Below are 19,923 nucleotides of genomic sequence, written 5' to 3' on the forward strand. Positions count from 1 at the left end.
CTCGCTGTGTGTGTTTCCCTCTCTCTCTCTCTCTCGCTGTGTGTGTTTCCCTCTCTCTCTCTCTCTCTCTCTCGCTGTGTGTGTTTCCCTCTCTCTCTCTCTCTCGCTGTGTGTGTTTCCCTCTCTCTCTCTCTCTCTCTCTCTCTCGCTGTGTGTGTTTCCCTCTCTCTCTCTCTCTCTCGCTGTGTGTGTTTCCCTCTCTCTCTCTCTCTCTCTCTCGCTGTGTGTGTTTCCCTCTCTCTCTCTCTCTCTCTCTCTCTCGCTGTGTGTGTTTCCCTCTCTCTCTCTCTAGCTGTGTGTGTTTCCCTCTCTCTCTCTCTCTCTCTCTCTCGCTGTGTGTGTTTCCCTCTCTCTCTCTCTCTCTCTCGCTGTGTGTGTTTCCCTCTCTCTCTCTCTCTCGCTGTGTGTGTTTCCCTCTCTCTCTCTCTCTCTCTCTCTCGCTGTGTGTGTTTCTCTCTCTCTCTCTCTCTCGCTGTGTGTGTTTCCTCTCTCTCTCTCTCTCTCTCTCTCGCTGTGTGTGTTTCCCCCTCTCTCTCTCTCTTTCTCTCACTCACTGTGTGTTTCCGCCGTTCTCTCTCTCTCTCTCGCTGTGTGTTTCCCCCCCCCCTCTCTCTCTCTCTCGCTGTCTGTGTTTCCCCCCCTCTCTCTCTCTCGCTGTCTGTGTTTCCCCCCTTTCTCTCTCTCGCTGTCTGTGTTTCCCCCCTCTCTCTCTCTCTCTCTCGCTGTGTGTGTGTTTCCCCCCCCCTCTCTCTCTCTCGCTGTGTGTGTTTCCCCCCCCCCTCTCTCTCTCTCTCTCTCTCGCTGTGTGTGTTTCCCCCCCTCTCTCTCGCTATGTGTTTCCCCCCCCCCCTCTCTCTCTCTCTCTCTCTCTCGCTGTGTGTTTCCCCCCCTCTCTCTCTCTCTCGCTGTGTGTGTTCCCCCCCCCCTCTCTCTCTCTCGCTGTGTGTGTTTCCCCCCCTCTCGCTGTGTGTGTTTCCCCCCCTCTCGCTGTGTGTGTTTCCCCCCCTCTCTCTCTCGCTGTGTGTGTTTCCCCCCCCTCTCTCTCTCGCTGTGTGTGTTTCCCACCCCCTTCTCTCTCTCTCTCTCTCTCTCTCGCTGTGTGTGTTCCCCCCCCCCTCTCTCTCTCTCGCTGTGTGTGTTTCCCCCCCTCTCTCTCTCGCTGTGTGTGTTTCCCCCCCTCTCGCTGTGTGTGTTTCCCCCCCCTCTCTCTCTCTCTCGCTGTGTGTGTTTCCCCCCCTCTCTCTCTCTCTCGCTGTGTGTGTTTCCCCCCTCTCGCTGTGTGTGTTTTCCCCCCCCTCTCTCTCTCTCTCTCGCTGTGTGTGTTTCCCCCCCTCTCGCTGTGTGTGTTTCCCCCCCCCTCTCTCTCTCTCTCTCGCTGTGTGTGTTCCCCCCCTCTCGCTGTGTGTGTTTCCCCCCCTCTCGCTCTCTCTCTCTGTGTGCGTTTCCCTCTCAAATTCAAGCTGCTTTATTGTCATGAAAAACATTGTCAATATTGCCAAAGAAACAATGTATACAATATACATTGTAATAAAATTATAAATAATAACAAATAATAATATAAAATGGCAGTAAATAATACAAAATTAAATATAAAAATCTAAATATGGAAAATGAAACTATAATTAACTTATAACTAAATAACGGTCATCTTCACCATTACATCAGTACTACAACTACTATCGTCATTTACCACTACCACTACCACCACCATCACTAAACTGCTATCATTACCATTACCACCCATACCACTACTATTTGGAATGATAACAATAGTAATAGTAATAGTAATAATATTGTGTTTACAATAGTAATAGTAATAATAAGTAAGTTACTGCTTACTATGCAGATGTTATTATCCAGTGTCCCTCAGGCTATGGCAGGCAAATACATATTTGGCTGCAAGAGGAGCCATGAGTATTTTTACTTTTTCCTCTGGGTTTAATAAGTTCAAATTTGGAATAAATGTAGTCATTTCTGTGAATAAGGAATCTCTTTGTGAGGAATATTTATCACAGTAAAGGAGAAAGTGCATCTCTGTCTCTACCTCTCCTGTCTCCTCTTTGGGTAGCCATGTCTTTTTATGTCTGCTGGTTTCTATTGCCAATCGCTGGTCACTCAGCCTGTACTTGGTAAGGATCTGTCTCTGCTTGGTATCTCTGACAGAGTAGAGATAATCAGCCAATTCATATTCTCTGTTTAGGGTCAGATAGCAATTTAGTCGGCTTTGGGATTTTGTTTCGTTTTTCCAATGTTGTAAATATGAGTCCTTTGATTGGTTCATGATTTTGTTTATTTGAATTCTTTCTTTTGAAGCAGTGCTGGTGTCAGCTTGGTTGGTGAGGTCCAACACCAGCTGACTGAGAGGGCTCGTTTCTGGGCTCAGCTCTTGGGTTTGAAGTGCTTTAAATTGCAGACTTGAATTTGAACTTGCTCTCTCTCTCTCTGTATGTGTGTGTGTGTTTCTCTCTCTCTCTCTCTCTCATATGTGATAATGTATGGACTTGGAACAGCCAGTGAAACAAATACAGAATGTTAAAGAGCAGAAAATAGAAAAGTTCAAGAGCAGATAAGATGGTGTCCTTTCTAAATATACTGGCTTGTCTATATCAGTTTGTATGACTTAGTGTCTGACCTATTCACATCTGTTGAGACATGTCTGGTTTCGGCCTGTCTGCAAAGTTGTAATCAAGTCATCGGGTGGCTACTTTGAAGAATCTACAATATATTTTGGTTTGTTGAACACTTTTTTGGTTATTACATGATTCCATATGTGTTATTTCATAGTTTTGATGTCTTCACTATTATTCTACGATGTATAAAATAGTCAAAATAAAGAGAAACCCTGGAATGAGTAGGTGTCCAAACTTTTGACTGGTACTGTATGTCTCTGGTGCTGGTCCCACCTTAATCTTCTTGTCTGTGCTCTGGGCCATGTCAAACATCATCTGGGACCCTCTAATGTCACACAGCTTGTCGTCGTCACCATGGAGAAGCAGGAAGGGCCAGGTGATGGCAGGGACCTCTCTCTCGATCCGCGCCGCCGCACCCATCAGCTGCATGCCAAATGACACACGCATCCCACCGTGATAGTTCAACTCGTCATTGTCATACGCCTCAACCTGCAGGGTAAAGGAAGGAACCGCTGAGCATGTTTCATTTCCTTTAGACCTTCACTGATAGTATCCCACAGGGTACTTGGCTTTCTCAATACTGACACATGATGCAAATACTTCTCGACAAGATCTGGCCTGAATACATTCAGTGTACAGTATATACCACTCACTGCTGAAGCTTATCTAAGGCCATATCCTGGGTGACTTGAATAATTAACAAATGGAGAACTGTAACACTCTCATGACCTATTTTCTGTCTAGAAGCTTGACATCAGACCTGCATTTGTTGTAATAAGTACACTTCCTCAACACAACAGGTAGTGAAAGGAGGGAAGGGTGAGAGCCCGATACCCATTGTTGTCTGTTGCTTCCCTTGTTAAAGGGTAGCTTTGGGTGTAAACAGAGAGCTGGACGACGTGGAAAATCCCTAGGCCTGGATCTCAGTCAAGCCTCTATTGTGGAGCTGCCTTTGAAACTGCAAAACATACACAAACCCAGACATATGGGCTCCTATCCAGTCTTATCTCCAACTCTCTTTCTTCATTCAATCACATTGTCCCTTGTGACTAAATAAACTCTTTAACTCTAACTTCTACATCCTAAACATCTGCTTCATGTATTTGCGCACGGATGTATGTACACACACATTCCATAGATCAGTCTCACCTGTTTTTGGTCCCGTGAAACCCATTTAGACTCAATAGAGCCCAGAGAGAGACTAGGCACCATGTGATTTAGGACTTTAGCCAGGAACACCTGTAGACAACAAAGAGGGAAATCCACAGCGATTACAAAGGCATGTAGGGAACTAATACAGCTCTGGTCAGTGGTTAAGTAGTTGTAAAAACAAATGGTATGGTACTGAGTTGTATGGAGCTGTAGACATTGGTGACCCGCTAAATGAGAAGGGACTGAGTGCAGGTAAAACCATAGAACTAGAAATCCCAGAATGGGCATCCTCATTCAAGTTATTGGGAGGATGATGGGTGGGCAGCAAGTAAAGCATATTTGTATGGGTGAAACCCACCTTGAAGGGTGTGGCAGATTCTGGGTTCATCTTGACCATAGGAGCAATCAGAGCCACACCGGCAAAGTCATTTGGTCGTTCACACGCCGTCAGAATGGAAATCGCTCCACCCTGAATGAAAGGGGAAAAGGAAGAGAAGTTATGACATCTTCTGTGATTTAAATCAAATAAGCGAGGGTAAACAAATTAGGAGATGCACAACCGCTTTCTAGAATTAATCAATTTGGAACAGATAATTCTTGATGTTTTTCTGGGAGACCAATTTGTTTGAACAGTGTTTGTCTGCCCAGACATTTGAATATTCATGAGAGTGGGGGCCTCTATCGAGTGAACCTCTAAATAGATCACATATATAGCACCAACATAGCTAGATCTATTTAGTAATAACCATACAATTTAGCTCAGTTGGTAGAGCATGGTACTTGTAATGCTAGGTAGTAGGTTTGATTCCCGGGACCACCCAGAGGTAAAACATATGCACGCATGACCAACTTGCTTTGGATAAAAGCATCTGCTAAATGGCATATACAGTGCATTCGGAAAGTATTCAGGCCCCGTCCCTTTTTCCACATTTTGTTACGTTACAGCCTTATTCTAAAATGGATTAAATAAAAATAAAAATCCTATTCTATCTACACACAATACCCCATAATGACAAAGCGAAAACAGGTTTTAGACATTTTTTCAAATGTATTAAAAATAAAATAAAGAAATACCTTATTTACATAAGTATTCAGACCCTTTGCTATGAGACTCGAAATTGAGCTCAGGTACATCCTGTTTTCATTGATCATCCTTGAGATGTTTCTACAACTTGATTGGACCCCACCTGTGGTAAATGCAATTGATTGGACATGATTTGGAAAGGCACACACCTGTCTATATAAGGTCCCACAGTTGACAGTGTCTGAGCAAAATCCAAGCAATGAGGTTTTTTATTTTTATTTTACCTTTATTTAACCAGGTATGCTAGTTGAGAACAAGTTCTCATTTACAACTGCGACCTGGCCAAGATAAAGCAAAGCAGTGTGACACAAACAACAACAGAGTTACACATGGGATAAGCAAGCATACAGTCAATAACACAACAGAAAAAAAAGAAAGTCTATATACAGTGTGTGCAAATGGCGTGAGGAGGTAAGGCAATAAATAGGCCATAGTAGCAAGTAATTATGATTTAGCAAAATTAACACGGGAGTGATAGATGTGCAGATGATGATGTGCAAGTAGAAATACTGGTGTGCAAAAGTGAAGAAAAGTAAATAAAACAATATGGGGATGAGGTAGGTAGATTGGGTGGGCTATTTACAGATGGGCTATGTACAGCTGCAGTGATCGGTTATCTGCTCAGATAGCTGATGTTTAAAGTTAGTGAGGGAAATATTAGTGAGGGAAATAAGTCTCCAGCTTCAGCGATTTTTTTTGTTGTTGTTGTTGCAATTCGTTCCAGTCAATGGCAGCAGAGAACTGGAAGGAAAGGCGGCCAAATGGGGGTGTTGGCTTTGGGGATGACCAGTGAGATATACCTGCTGGAGCACATGCTACAGTTGGGTGTTGTTATCGTGACCAGTGAGCTGAGATAAGGCGAAGCTTTACCTAGCAAAGACTTATAGATGACAGGTTGATAGAATTGTACGGAGAGCTCCGAGACAGGATTGTGTCGAGGAACAGATCTGGGGAAATGTACCAAAACATTTCTGCAGCATAGAAGGTCCCCAAGAACATAGTGGCCTCCATCATTCTTAATTGGAAGTAGTTTGGAACCACCAAGACTCTTCTTAGAGCTGGCCGCCCAGCCGAACTGAGCAATCAGGGGAAGAAGGGCCTTGGTCAGGGAGGTGACCAAGAACCGTATGGTCACTCTGACAGAGCTCCAGAGTTCCCTTGTGGAGATGGGAGAAACTTCCAGAAGGACAACCATCTCTGCAGCCCTCCACCAATCAGGCCTTTATGGTAGAGTGGCCAGACAGAAGCCACTCCTCAGTAAAAGGCACGTGACAGCCCGCTTGGAGTTTGACAAAAGGCACCTAAAGGACTCTCAGACCATGAGAAACAAGATTTTCTGGTCTGATGAAACCAAGATTGAACTCTTTGGCCTGAATGCCAAGTGTCACGTCTGGAAGAAACCTGGCACCATCCCTACAGTGAAGCATGGTGGTGGCAGCGTCATGCTGTGGGGATGTTTTTCAGCGGCAGGGACTGAGAGACTAGTCAGGATCGAGGAAAAGATGAACAGAGCAAAGTACAGAGAGATCCTTGATGAAAACCTGCTCCAGGAGCGCTCAGGACCTCAGACTGGGGCGAAGGTTCACCTTCCAACAGGACAACAACCCTAAGCACACAGCTAAGACAACGCAGGAGTGGCTTCGGGACAAGTTTATGAATGTCCTTGAATGGCCCAGCCAGAGCCCGGACTTGAAAACGATCAAACATCTCTGGAGAGACCTGAAAATAGCTCTGCAGCGACACTCCCTATCCAACCTGACAGAGCTGAGAGGATCTGCAGAGAAGAATGGGAGAAACTCCCCAAATACAAGTGTGCCAAGCATGTAGTGTCATACTCAAGAAGACTCAAGGCTGCAATCGCTGCCAAAGGTGCTTCAACAAAGTACTAAGTAAAGGGTCTGAATACTTATGACAATGTGATATCAGTTTTTTTTTTATTAAGAATTTGCTGAAAATTATAACCTGTTTTTGCTTTCTCATTATGGGATTTTATGTGTAGATTGATGAGGGGGGAAAAAAACAATTTAATCAATTTTAGAATAAGGCTGTAACGTATCAAAATGTGGAAAAAGTCAAGGGGTCTGAATACTATCCGAATGCACTGTATAATTAAAATATTCTGTGTATCTCTTGGATCTCTCTAATAACTAATCAAGAGAGACCACAAATGCCGACAGTACTTAGCACCTCTGAACAGTGTCTGCAGTCAATCTCTTTTGTGTTCACACAACAAAGACTTTGGAAGTCATCAACCAGTTAACACCTTGTTAAAATACTCCAAACCCTAGGTGGCAGTAGCGATGTTTGGCACTGCATATCCGTGCGTATTGCTTATGGTCTAGATATCAAGAGATCTGCACTAATGTTGCTATTTTTTAGAAAGCCATTATTGACACCAGCCAGATGGCCAGTTAGATAACAACCTAGCAAGATGACAAAGAAACAATTTAATTCCCTTTCCATAACCCCAAACTGCCAGTGCCAGCCCATAGCCAAATGTTTACCTAGCTAGCTAACATTAGCATATTTGCTAGTTAGTACAACATAGCTAGCTAGCTAAGGACACTGCTAAGGATCAGCTAACACAGGCAGCCGTTTCATGGAAACTAGTTAATCCATTGTGATTTAATTATAACGTCAATACTAGCTACAGTGGTTAGCTAGCTTGGAGGAAGTATTTAGTGTTGTGTGCATTGCGTCTGTGCACTTAGCTAGCTACCACCCATAGCCTACATTGCATATGAAGTGTTACTGGCTCATCCATTGGTGTATGGAGAAAATGCCCAATTCTTAGCTTTTTTTTTGGTTGGCTCCCCCACGTGGGGGGTTGTGTTCTCTGATTGGCTCAAAGTCAATTTGTTGGCCACTGACGAGCATTGTGTTCAAGTAGAATCGGTAGGTTTGTCGCAACTCGGTCAGCACGCTGCAAGTACCGCTTTTGTTCTAGCAAGAGAAGGAACGGCATCCCACTGTGATAAGTACCTATCGGCAATGAGATTCCCTGTGTGTTTCGAGAGAGAGAGAGAGAGAGAGAGAGAGAGAGAGAGAGAGAGAGAGAGAGAGAGAGAGAGAGAGAGAGAGATCTATCTATCTATCTTTGGAGGGTTGAGCGAGAAACAGAGAGGCTCTTTAAGGAACTGATGAGAGAGGCCTCCACTAGAAATACACACAAACACTAACCCCCGACTGCAATGAGGGGAAAAATACTTGCATAGTGTTGCGTCCCCTGACACTATGAATACTTGGATTGTGGTTATGTAAGGCCCTAACATACTGACATTACATAAAGGCCTGGTTCTGACGAAGTTGGACATGGAAGAGGGCCAGATCTACAGAACCAGAGTGGGAGATGGGGAAGGGGGGAGGAATGAGTTAGGTGGTCAGTAAGTACAGAAAGAGAGGAGGAGAAGGAGGGATGGAGGGAGAAATTGGTCAGTAAGGAGCAACGGTCTGTATAGCTCACTAACCAGGACAGCAGTGAAAGGTCAGTAGGAGAGTAGGCAGTGTAGCAAGGTTTAGCTTGGATAAGAGGGTCTGTTTTTGAGGGCAGTGAGGGTCACTGGTCAATTCATCAGTGGTCAGTGCATGCACTGCAGTAAAGGATGCTTTGGGACTATGTGTATCTGGATTAAGATTCTCCTCTGTAATCTTAAACATGCCATTTGTGTTGACTGAGACCACAGGCTTCAGGTCTTTAAAAAACTTCTTAGGGATTGGTGTACCGCTAGCGAGACAACTTCCGGTGAAACTGGAGAGTGCGCAATTCAAATAAATAATCAGAAATATTATGGATTTTAAACATTTATGTTCATATAAGTGTCTTGTATCGGCTGAAAGCTTAAATTCGTGTTAATCTAACTCCACTGTCCGATTTACAGCAGCTATTACTGCGAAAACATGCTATGCGATTGTTTGAGGACGGCGCCCCACATCAAAATATTTTTCCACCGGCACAGGTTTCACACATTCAAAAATAACGATTAAATATTCACTTACTTTTTGAAAATCGTCCTCTGATTTGTCATGTTGACTGAGACTACAGGCTTCAGGGCTTTAATGCCAATAGTGGTGGTGGAATTTGTCCGACACAAGAAGTGCACAATTTGACGCTGCTCGTACATTACAGTCTCAAGGCATCAGACATGGGTTCTAAGCATTGCTTTTTCATATTCATTTGGGACTGGCTTCCCAGACACAGATTATGCCTAGTCCTGGACTAAAAATGACTTTAAATGGAGCTTCTCCATTGAGCATACCTTTTAGTCCTAGACTAAGCATCATCTGTGTCCGGGAAGCCGGCCCACATGTCTGAAAAATGCCAAGCCTTACCTCACGCCACAGGCTTTTCCATTCCAATAACTTCCCATTAAAACGTCCTGTTTAAATGTTTACGTTCAGACGTTCTAAACATTTACTCTACTAAAATTGCCTACGTTCCAGTCATAGTGAAGCAAAGTACTCTAATTATAACAGCAGGTCAAACCCAGGGGAAGGCTGTCTATATGTGCATGGCTGGTGGTACATGAGGGAATCTAAAGGATTGCTATCACAATGAGGATCTTGACCTAAAGGCTACAGGTGGTTTCCATTGTTTGTGGGCTTTACGTCACAGAAGCAGAGTTCAGTCATAGAACAGCAGAACAAGCAAACATAGACAGGAAAGAGCAGCACGGAAGGGAAACGAGGCCTCTAATGCTAAATACGGTAAATCCTTTTGAAAGCCTGACTTGGCACTATTGGTTCTTACAATGCTAGACTTTCAAAGGACACCATCTCCCAAGAGCTTGTAGAATAAATGATGGCATACACGTCAGCTGTGATGTCAGAGCATCTGTGGTCATTTGAGTCACACTGAGTGCAGGGGTGTTGAATGCAGGCCTTGTCTAATGTTTGTGTGATGGATATAGCTTTAAGGTAACCCTGGCCCTATGACCTCTGAGAAAACAGTTTGTCCTGTATTGTATTAAGAGGTAAACATACCATAGCACCTGGCAATAATACAGTCTCAATGTTTGGTCAGGGAGGAAACTAAAGAGGGTAGCGCACCATAGAATGTCCAATGATGAAGATTGGCAGGTCAGGGTGTCGTCCCTTCATCAGGTCAATGTGCTGGAGGGAGTCTCTGACAAACACCTGGAAGTCCTTAATATTCATCCTGTCTCCTTCACTCTGACCATGGCCAACTGATGGAGGGAGAGAGAGACACGAGATGAGATGAGAGAAACTACTGAGTTACAGAGACAAGAGGGGAATAAATTGCCCCACTCTCCCCCTCATTACTCTCTGTACAGAAAAGAGGGAGAGCGAAGAGAGCCATTTCCATCCCTGTACATGTCAATCCACGTGCTAGCCATCCATCCCTCCTCCCATTTCCTTCCAACACTTTGCTCTGAACATGCCAATGAAGCCAGTGTTTCCCCTATATGCATTGAGCAGTGGCACACCACTGCTGCTAAATAGTGGCACACCACACAAATATATATATATATATTAGTACCAGTCCAAACTTTGGACACAGCTACTCATTCAAGGGTTTTTCTTTAGTTTTACTGTTTTCTACATTGTAGAATAATAGTGACTACATCAAAATGATTAAATAACACATATGGAATCATGTAGTAAACAAAAAAGTGTAAACAAATCAAAATATATTTTAGATTCTTCAAAGTAGCCTCCCTTTGCCTTGATGACAGCTTTGCACACTCTTGGAATTCTCTCAACCAGCTTCACCTAGAATGCTTTCCCAACAGTCTTGAAGGAGTTCCCACATATGCTGAGCATTTGTTGGCTGCTTTTCCTTCACTCTGCGGTCCAACTCATCCCAAACCATCTCAATTGGGTTGAGGTTGGGTGAGTGTGGAGGCCAGGTCATCTGATGCAGCACTCCATCACTCTCCTTCTTGGTCAAATAGCACTTACACAGCCTGGAGGTGTGTTTGGGTCATTGTGCTGTTGAAAAACAAATGATAGTCCCACTAAGCGCAAACCAGGTGGGATGGCGTATCGCTGCAGAATGCTGTGGTAGCCATGCTGGTTAAGTGTGCATTGAATTCTAAATAAATCACTGACAATGTCACCAGCAAAGCACCCCCACACCATCACACCTCCTCCTCCATGCTTCACGGTGGGAACCACACATGCAGAGATCATCCGTTCACCTACTCTGCGTCTCATTAAGACACGGCGGTTGGAACCAAAAATCTCAAATTTGGACTCATCAGACCAAAGGACAGATTTCCACCGGTCTAATGTCCATTGCTCGTGTTTCTTGGCCCAAGCAAGTCTCTTCTTCTTAGTGGTGTCCTTAGTAGTGTTTTTTTTGCAACAATTCGACCACAAAGGCCTGATTCACGCAGTCTCCTCTGAACAGTTGATGTTGAGATGTGTCTCTGTGAAGCATTTATTTGGATTCAATCTGAGGTGCAGTTAACTCTAAAGAACTTATCCTCTGCAGCAAATGTAACTCTGGGTCTTCCTTTCCTGTGGAGGTCCTCATGAGAGCCAGCTTCACCATTGTGCTTAATGGTTTTTGCGACTGCACTTGAAAAAACTTTCAAAGGTCTTGACATTTTCCAGATTGACTTCATGTCTTAATTAATGATGGACTGTCGTTTCTCTTTGCTTATTTGAGCTGTTCTTAACATAATATGTACTTGGTCTTTTACCAAATAGGGCTAGCTTCTGTATACCACCCCTACCTTGGCTAAAATGCATTAAGAAGGAAAGAAATTCCACAAATTAACAAGGCACATCTGTTAATTGAAATGCATTCCAGGTGACTACCTCATGAAACTGGTTGAGAAAATGCAGAGTGTGCAAAGCTGTCATCAAGGCAAAGGACAGCTGCTTTGAAGAATCTCAAATATAAAATATAATCACTAAAATAGACATTCAGGGACAATCTAACATTTAAAAAAAATGGCATAGCATAGATTTTGTTATAATGTTTGAGTCACTCAGATAGCATAAAAACAAGGCATAAGCAAATGTGTATAATTGCAGGAAATGAGCTTTAAAACTTAACCCCCCCTTTAACCTTGCCAACGCTGCTAAAAGAAAACATTCAGAACATGTGCCTTTCTCTCTCATAGCTTCCACTGATAATGGTGCAATGGAAGCCCATTGGTGTCTGTCAGGCGATACCGTTCTTTGCTTCTCTGCAGTGAAGGGTATGTGTGTGTGCATGCTCGTCTGTGTCAAAAATCCCATTCTCACCTAGTGATTCAATATTTTGGTTATTACTTTGAAACTCAATGGAAAAAGATTTGACTGTCGTAGACAAATGACATGTATTAACACCATCCTCACTACTACAGTGGGGGAAAAAAGTATTTGATCCCCTGCTGATTTTGTACGTTTGCCCACTTACAAAGAAATGATCAGTCTATAATTTTAATAGTAGGTTTATTTGAACAGTGAGAGACAGAATAACAACAACAAAAATCCAGAAAAACGCATGTCAAAAATGTTATAAAATTATTTGCATTTTAATGAGGGAAATAAGTATTTTACCCCTCTGCAAAACATGACTTAGTACTTGGTGGCAAAACCCTTGTTGGCAATCACAGAGGTCAGACGTTTCTTGTAGTTGGCCACCAGGTTTGCACACATCTCAGGAGGGATTTTGTCCCACTCCTCTTTGCAGATCTTCTCCAAGTCATTAAGGTTTCGAGGCTGACGTTTGGCAACTCGACCTTCAGCTCCCTCCACAGATTTTCTATGGGATTAAGGTCTGGAGATTGGCTAGGCCACTCCAGGACCTTAATGTGCTTCTTCTTGAGCCACTCCTTTGTTGCCTTGGCCGTGTGTTTTGGGTCATTGTCATGCTGGAATACCCATCCACAACCCATTTTCAATGCCCTGGCTGAGGGAAGGAGGTTCTCACCCAAGATTTGACGGTACATGGCCCCGTCCTTTTGATGCGGTGAAGTTGTCCTGTCCCCTTAGCAGAAAAACACCCCCAAAGCATAATGTTTCCACCTCCATGTTTGATGGTGGAGATAGTGTTCTTGGGGTCATAGGCAGCATTCCTCCTCCTCCAAACACGGCGAGTTGAGTTGATGTCAAAGAGCTCCATTTTCGTCTCATCTAACCACAACACTTTCACCAGTTGTCCTCTGAATCATTCAGATGTTCATTGGCAAACTTCAGACGGGCATGTATATGTATTCTTGAGCAGGGGGACCTTGCGGGTGCTGCAGGATTTCAGTCCTTCACGGCGTTGTGTGTTACCAATTGTTTTCTTGGTGACTATGGTCCCAGCTGCCTTGAGATCATTGACAAGATCCTCCCGTGTAGTTCTGGGCTGATTCCTCACCGTTCTCATGATCATTGCAACTCCACGAGGTGAGATCTTGCATGGAGCCCCAGGCCGAGGGATATTGACAGTTCTTTTGTGTTTCTTCCATTTGCGAATAATTGCACCAAATGTTGTCACCTTCTCACCAAGCTGCTTGGCGATGGTCTTGTAGCCCATTCCAGCCTTGTGTAGGTCTACAATCTTGTCCCTGACATCCTTGGAGAGCTCTTTGGTCTTGGCCATGGTGGAGAGTTTGGAATCTGATTGATTGATTGCTTCTGTGGACAGGTGTCTTTTTTACAGGTAACAAGCTGCGGTTAGGAGCACTCCCTTTAAGAGTGTGCTCCTAATCTCAGCTCGTTACCTGTATAAAAGACACCTGGGAGCCAGAAATCTTTCTGATTGAGAGGGGGTCAAATACTTATTTCCCTCATTAAAATGCAAATTAATTTATAACATTTCTGACATGCGTTTTTCTGGATATTTTTTATGTTATTCTGTCTCTCACTGTTCAAATAAACCTACCATTAAAATTATAGACTGATCCTTTCTTTGTCAGTGGGAAAACGTAAAAAATCAGCAGGGGATCAAATACTTTCCCCCCCCACTGTATATAATAACCTTAGAATCGGTCATTTCTGTAGTGTAAAATAAGTGCTACGTCTGTGGCTCTGTAAGAGGTGCTGCTGGGTGTTTAACTCACCATGGTCGTGTGCAAAGACAAGCAGAGACTGTTCCTTCAGGGTCTGGCCGATCTCATCATACGGCCCACAATGCTCCCCTGCCCCATGGGCTACGAACACCAGAGCCCTTCAAGAAATGGGGAAGGAGAAGTCAGTCACATTACATGCACATAAGCACATGGACACACATTAACACAAAAACAACATCCTTGTGATCACCATCAAGAGTTTCATCAGAATAAACCATCCCACATCCTCCAGCGATAGCAGTTATCAGAACCCCGACACACCCTTGTTTACCCACAGAGCAGCAGAGTTAAGTGGAACCAGACAGAGGACTAATCTACAAAAACAGACACATAGCCACGAGAAAGAGCAGGGAACCAACCCAGCTTGCCACTGCTGCTTTAGTTCCTGTTTATAACCAGTTTGAAAAACTGAGTGAAGCTCTCAGTCAGTGGCAATTAGCCTGAATGTGTTCAGAGAAGGAGATGTGAAAGGAAGAGTAAGAGAGTGGCTGTTCATTAAACTTCATTGGTATCTCTGTTCCAGTTTCTCTCTCTCTTTCATTCTCTCGTTCTTATTTGAGAGCCTCCGGCTGGCTAGAGCTTCCCATGTACTTATTGGCTAAGGAGTTTCTCAAAGCGCGCCTTTGTGTGAACATAATGTTCCCAACACACATGGGACAGTAGGACTTCTATAGAGCTAATCTCAGTATATTCGGTGTCTTGAGAATGGTAGTAGGGAGTCAAAATTCTCTCCCTCCCTCAATCTCTCCAAGGAATTTGAAACCCACTTCGTCTCCCAGAATGTGGCTTTGAACCAGGCTTATCAAATGCTGCCTCTAGCCTGAAAGAACATCAAGTTTTCCTGCAGCATGAAACAAGCCAAGATGATAATCCTCTTTATGGGATGCAGACTGAACTCTGTTTTATAGGACATGGACTGATATCTATCATGAATAGATTAATTCACTCAAACACAATAAGACTGGCCAATCTCTGTGGCATATCAAGCTGCACGTGTGTGGTCGAGGTTGGGAGAGGTTGTAAATGGGCCAGGGCCTGAACACTGGCATCTTAATCAGATCAAGGGACTAAGCTTCTCAACACTCCAGGGCCATAGCCCTGACTACAGACTGTGTGAGACAGGGCTGGGGACATCACAGTGAATACAGCTACAACCAGAACAGCCAAATGAGCACATCGTGGTGTGTGTGTGTGTGTGTGTGTGTGTGTGTGTGTGTGTGTGTGTGTGTGTGTGTGTGTGTGTGTGTGTGTGTGTGTGTGTGTGTGTGTGTGTGTTTGTGCAAGTGAGTAGTGAGAGAGCCTAAAAGCAATAAGGCAAACATTCAAGTCAGCCTTGTTTGGTAAGGAAATTATTGTAATCCTGATTCAATTGTGTAAAACATCAATAGTGGAATGACCCACTTAACTACATGCAGTGTGTGTGTGTGTGTGTGTGGACACGTTTTAATATACTTGTGAGTATATTAAATGCTTGTTGAAAAGTCCTCACAGTAATAGCAAACCAACAGAAATTCAGAGAAGTGAGGACATTTTGCCGGTCCTCACTTGTAAAAAGGCTATTTTAGGCTTAGAGGTTAGGGTTATAATTAGGGTTATTGGTTAGGTTTAGGAGTTAAGGTTAGGTTTAGGGTTTAATGTTAGGGTAAGGTTTAGCAGTATTTCTCAAGTAAAAACAATTGCATGAAAACGAGTCGTCTATCTTTGAATGACAACAAACACTTCATTGAAGAATCTCTACTGTTGACCAATGACCAACAAAGGGGCGTAGACTTCGGCTCCGAACTTCAGCTTTTCGAGAAAACAAAATGGTGTGCACAAACAGCCCCCCCCAAAAAACTTGCCGAAGACCAAAACTAACAAAAACTTCCCAGAATAACATCATAATATATCCAGGAACTGTTCTGGATGGGAAGCACGCAGATGCCTTTACTCTCTATATGCCCAGTCAGGGATGTTATCAACTGACCTGTTTTGCAGAATCGGCATGTAGTTGATATTACAACACATTTTTACACAAGCATTTTTTACATTTTAATCCTACCTTTAAAAACTGAGGGGCTGGATCTCACAAAATCATAAAGGGGAGAATCCATAGCTTGTAGAGATTTACACCAAAATGGTCATTTTTATAAATGATGCCACCACATGAACAGAAAGCCCCAAAATATCTTTCTCTCTGATTTTCCCACCCCCATATGAGATGCCAAATACTAGCCGAGTCTAAAGAATAGCATGTGCTAAACAAACAGTGCTCTACTATAAACTGACCCATACTACTGTTAGTCGAAGTTATTCAATTGGCAGTATTCTAGGGACCTGATGGTAACCATAGTAACAGCACTGTAGTAAGACTGTGCTGCTGAGGGGGATGAATGGTTGCTGCAGTAACAGTTGCTAGACCGCAGTGCAGGCATGTAAATGGCTGTTGTTGTTGTGTGAGATGTGGGTGTACTGTACTTACTGTGCCATTGGACTAGCCTGCACTCTGTCTGTACTCACTGTACTGTGCCATTGGACTAGCCTGCACTCTGTCTGCACTGACTGTACTGTGCCATTGGACTAGCCTGCACCGTCTGTCTGCTACGTGCCTGACTGCCTGCACCTGCTGCCGCGACTGTGCAGGACTAGCCTGCACTCTGTCTGCACTGACTGTACTGTGCCATTGGACTAGCCTGCACTCTGTCTGTACTGACTGTACTGTGCCATTGGACTAGCCTGCACTCTGTCTGTACTGACTGTACTGTGCCATTGGACTAGCCTGCACTCTGTCTGCACTGACTGTACTGTGCCATTGGACTAGCCTGCACTCTGTCTGTACTGACTGTACTGTGCCATTGGACTAGCCTGCACTCTGTCTGCACTGACTGTACTGTGCCATTGGACTAGCCTGCACTCTGTCTGTACTGTACTTACTGTGCCATTAGACTAGCCTGCACTCTGTCTGTACTGACTGTACTGTGCCATTGGACTAGCCTGCACTCTGTCTGTACTGACTGTACTGTGCCATTGGACTAGCCTGCACTCTGTCTGTACTGTACTTACTGTGCCATTGGACTAGCCTGCACTCTGTCTGTACTGACTGTACTGTGCTATTGGACTAGCCTGCACTCTGTCTGTACTGACTGTACTGTGCCATTGGACTAGCCTGCACTCTGTCTGTACTGACTGTACTGTGCCATTGGACTAGCCTGCACTCTGTCTGTACTGACTGTACTGTGCCATTGGACTAGCCTGCACTCTGTCTGCACTGACTGTACTGTGCCATTGGACTAGCCTGCACTCTGTCTGTACTGACTGTACTGTGCCATTGGACTAGCCTGCACTCTGTCTGTACTGACTGTACTGTGCCATTAGACTAGCCTGCACTCTGTCTGTACTGACTGTACTGTGCCATTGGACTAGCCTGCACTCTGTCTGTACTGACTGTAATGTTGATTGAATTAGGTTCATACACTAGCAGTGACATTCTGTAGCCTGGCCTATATGACAGGAGCTGTGTGTGTGATCCGAGACAGATTCTCAATCCGCCCACAAACAAGGAACATGCTTCCATGTTTATAGAGAAGTAAAACCACAACCCCCTTGTCAGAGCTAGCATGAGTCAGTTGTAGGCTACTGCAAGCTCCATGGTTTGGTGTGACTCTAGCTTGACTACAGTCCAGATGTTGTGTGCCTCTGTTTCCAGGGCCAACTCTCTGTCTCTGATGTATTGGAGTCTGTTCCATTTTAAATGGTGTTCTGGGGTGAGGGGGCAGGGACCAAGGACAGGTGCATAATAACTTACTGTATTGAAAACATTATGTTGTATCCTTTGAGTCTGACAGTCTCTAACAGGCTGGTGTAGCCTCAAAAAGATTATCTCTGTTGAAAATTCGACTTTTTATTATAGGGTACATAGGATACATAGCTGTGAACGTTCTATTAAATAATAAAGACATTGTTTATCATTTCAAAAATACACGCACAACCTCCGGACATGGCAGGTGACGAAAACAATGTCGTTGTCTTCGATCATCCACGCTCTTTTATGGATTATGCCTCGTTTTACACATCACATGACATTTCTTCCACTGACCTTGGGGGGCCCTCCGGCTCCCAGTAGCGGCAGAACAAGTGCTGTCCGTCGGCATTGACGATGTGCTGCAAGTCGGCGTAGGGGACACCTTGCGGAGTCCGCCGCGGAGCTCCTTGTTCGGGCATGGAGGCGCCGAGGACCCACTCTGCAACATAAACACGGAGCACAGATATTAGGTCGGTGCTGTACAGGTAGGACAGACCGGCGAAAAACAAGCACGTGACCAAGACTTTCATTGTTCGCTCTTTTTCATTCATTTGCCGGCTGGCCGGTGGTCAGCAGCAAGCGATTCCGCAGTTTAGAAATCTTTTTTTCAATTCAACACAGCGATCTACGTCACGGAAGCGTAAGCCTATGTTCAACTCGCCTCCCCCGGGTGACTGTGGTCACGCTTCACCACAACCCCTCCCCCTTCACGCTCAGCAGATGACTTTTATGGCAAGTGCACATTAAATGGATAGCAATATAGTCTTATGTTACAGTAACAATAGGCAGTGGTTGACTTGGGCACACGCTCACCTCAGCTGAGTACCAGCACCTCAAATGTTTTACTGCTTGAGCTCCTGTTCCTCTTAGAGAATATTAACTCAAAAGTATTGTGGAGCTCCTGTATCTAAATATAAACAGTACCGGCACCCAAAATGATTAACGGAACCTATTTCAGTCCAAGTCCAGCACTGACAATAGGCTACAGTGCAGTCAAGGTGACTGAATGTAGGCTACAGAATGTCGTGCAAAAGAGGCTGTCAGTAAGAATTAACCGCGCTATTTCCTGAGGTCGAGTTTGACTACATTTTAATAATAACCTATATCAAGCTGATGTCGTCTTGTGAAAACAAATATACATGTTAACCAATGTGCGCCTTGGAATAGGCTATGGGTCAATTAACTATTGATGACAGTGCTTCTGATAAGCTATAAATAGATCGACCATTCTCAAGGGACATGAGTGGACAGTGTCGACCACACTACCAGTTTTGGCACTGTCGAAAGTGGAGTCAAATAGCACACACAAGAAATACATATAGCCAGAAATGCTAGAAATACTTTTATGTTATTTTTGACAGCCTGTGTCAAAAATCTGGGTCCACAGTCCATTGTTTCAACATATACAATTTTGCTACTTATAACAATGTAGCTAAACGTGACATTTTTGTGATTTAACTGGCATACCTGTCACATTTGTTACGTTACTATTAGTAGCAACATTGTATCTGTTGAATAAAATGCAATATTCAGAGGTGGACAGTAAACTCTTGTCTGAGATAACAACACGAAATGGAAACAATGCTTGAGGTCTTGTTTTTATAATGATGATGACTGGCTAAAAAAGTTGACCAACCTTGTGTCCTGAAAGGTCTGTCAAGTTTCTGCTTCCTCTCACACGGCTCTCTCTTCCTTTTCAGCTCTTTCGGTTGAAGTTGCGTGGCTGCTTGTAGGTAATGCGTGCGAGAGAAAACACCAAATACACACACTGACTGAAACCCATTTCCAGCATGCGGATGGAGCTTCACGTATTAGACCAAAACGCCTCTTGTCCTGCTCTCTCTCTCTCTCTCTCTCTCTCTCAATCCACATGTGTTCTGCATGTCCAGAGCAAAACTGCTATTAGCTAGAGGTTCTGGGAACAGAGAATAGGTGATGAAGATAGATTATGTTTTGTCAGAGGCCCAGAATAAACCCATCCATTTGTTATTAAATGTTCATGTTCACATACTGGACTTGGCCAGTTCCAATTATAGATTGTTATGGTTGTGCAACTATGGATCATTAGATATTCAACTTTTTTTCTATTAAAATCTAATGGTCTCTCTCTTTCTCACACACACAGATACACACATGTGCATGCATGCGCACACGCATGTACACACAAACCCGCACACATGTACACAGAGAGAGAGAGAGAGAGAAAAAGAAAGAAATAAAACATTCATGCATGAATACATATACTTAGTGGAATATGCAGAGAAA

The 19,923-nt window shown here is 44.0% G+C and overlaps 1 protein-coding gene across 3 annotated transcripts in view; it reads right to left on the minus strand.

Annotated features, from left to right (window-relative positions):
* LOC106566779 (monoglyceride lipase) overlaps positions 1–19,525 on the minus strand; it is a 47,385-nt gene extending 27,860 nt beyond the window's left edge. The window contains exons 1-7 of one of the 3 annotated variants that reach the window (XM_014135167.3): positions 19,295–19,525; positions 17,953–18,097; positions 13,869–13,975; positions 9,913–10,049; positions 4,141–4,251; positions 3,780–3,869; positions 2,904–3,119 (exon numbers count right to left, since the gene is read on the minus strand). In XM_014135167.3, the coding sequence (XP_013990642.1) occupies positions 2,904–3,119; positions 3,780–3,869; positions 4,141–4,251; positions 9,913–10,049; positions 13,869–13,975; positions 17,953–18,077 (786 nt within the window). In that variant the 5' untranslated portion in view covers positions 18,078–18,097; positions 19,295–19,525. Of the gene's footprint in view, positions 1–2,903; positions 3,120–3,779; positions 3,870–4,140; positions 4,252–9,912; positions 10,050–13,868; positions 13,976–17,952; positions 18,292–19,294 lie in introns of those variants that run through there. The other 2 variants (XM_014135166.3, XM_045693090.2) reach the window with 2 other exon arrangements.
* Positions 19,526–19,923: the final 398 nt, after the last annotated feature.

The sequence above is a fragment of the Salmo salar genome, chromosome 13, assembly GCF_965601325.2.
Source record: "Salmo salar chromosome 13, fSalSal1, whole genome shotgun sequence".
NCBI classification, from domain to species: Eukaryota; Metazoa; Chordata; class Actinopteri; order Salmoniformes; family Salmonidae; genus Salmo; species Salmo salar.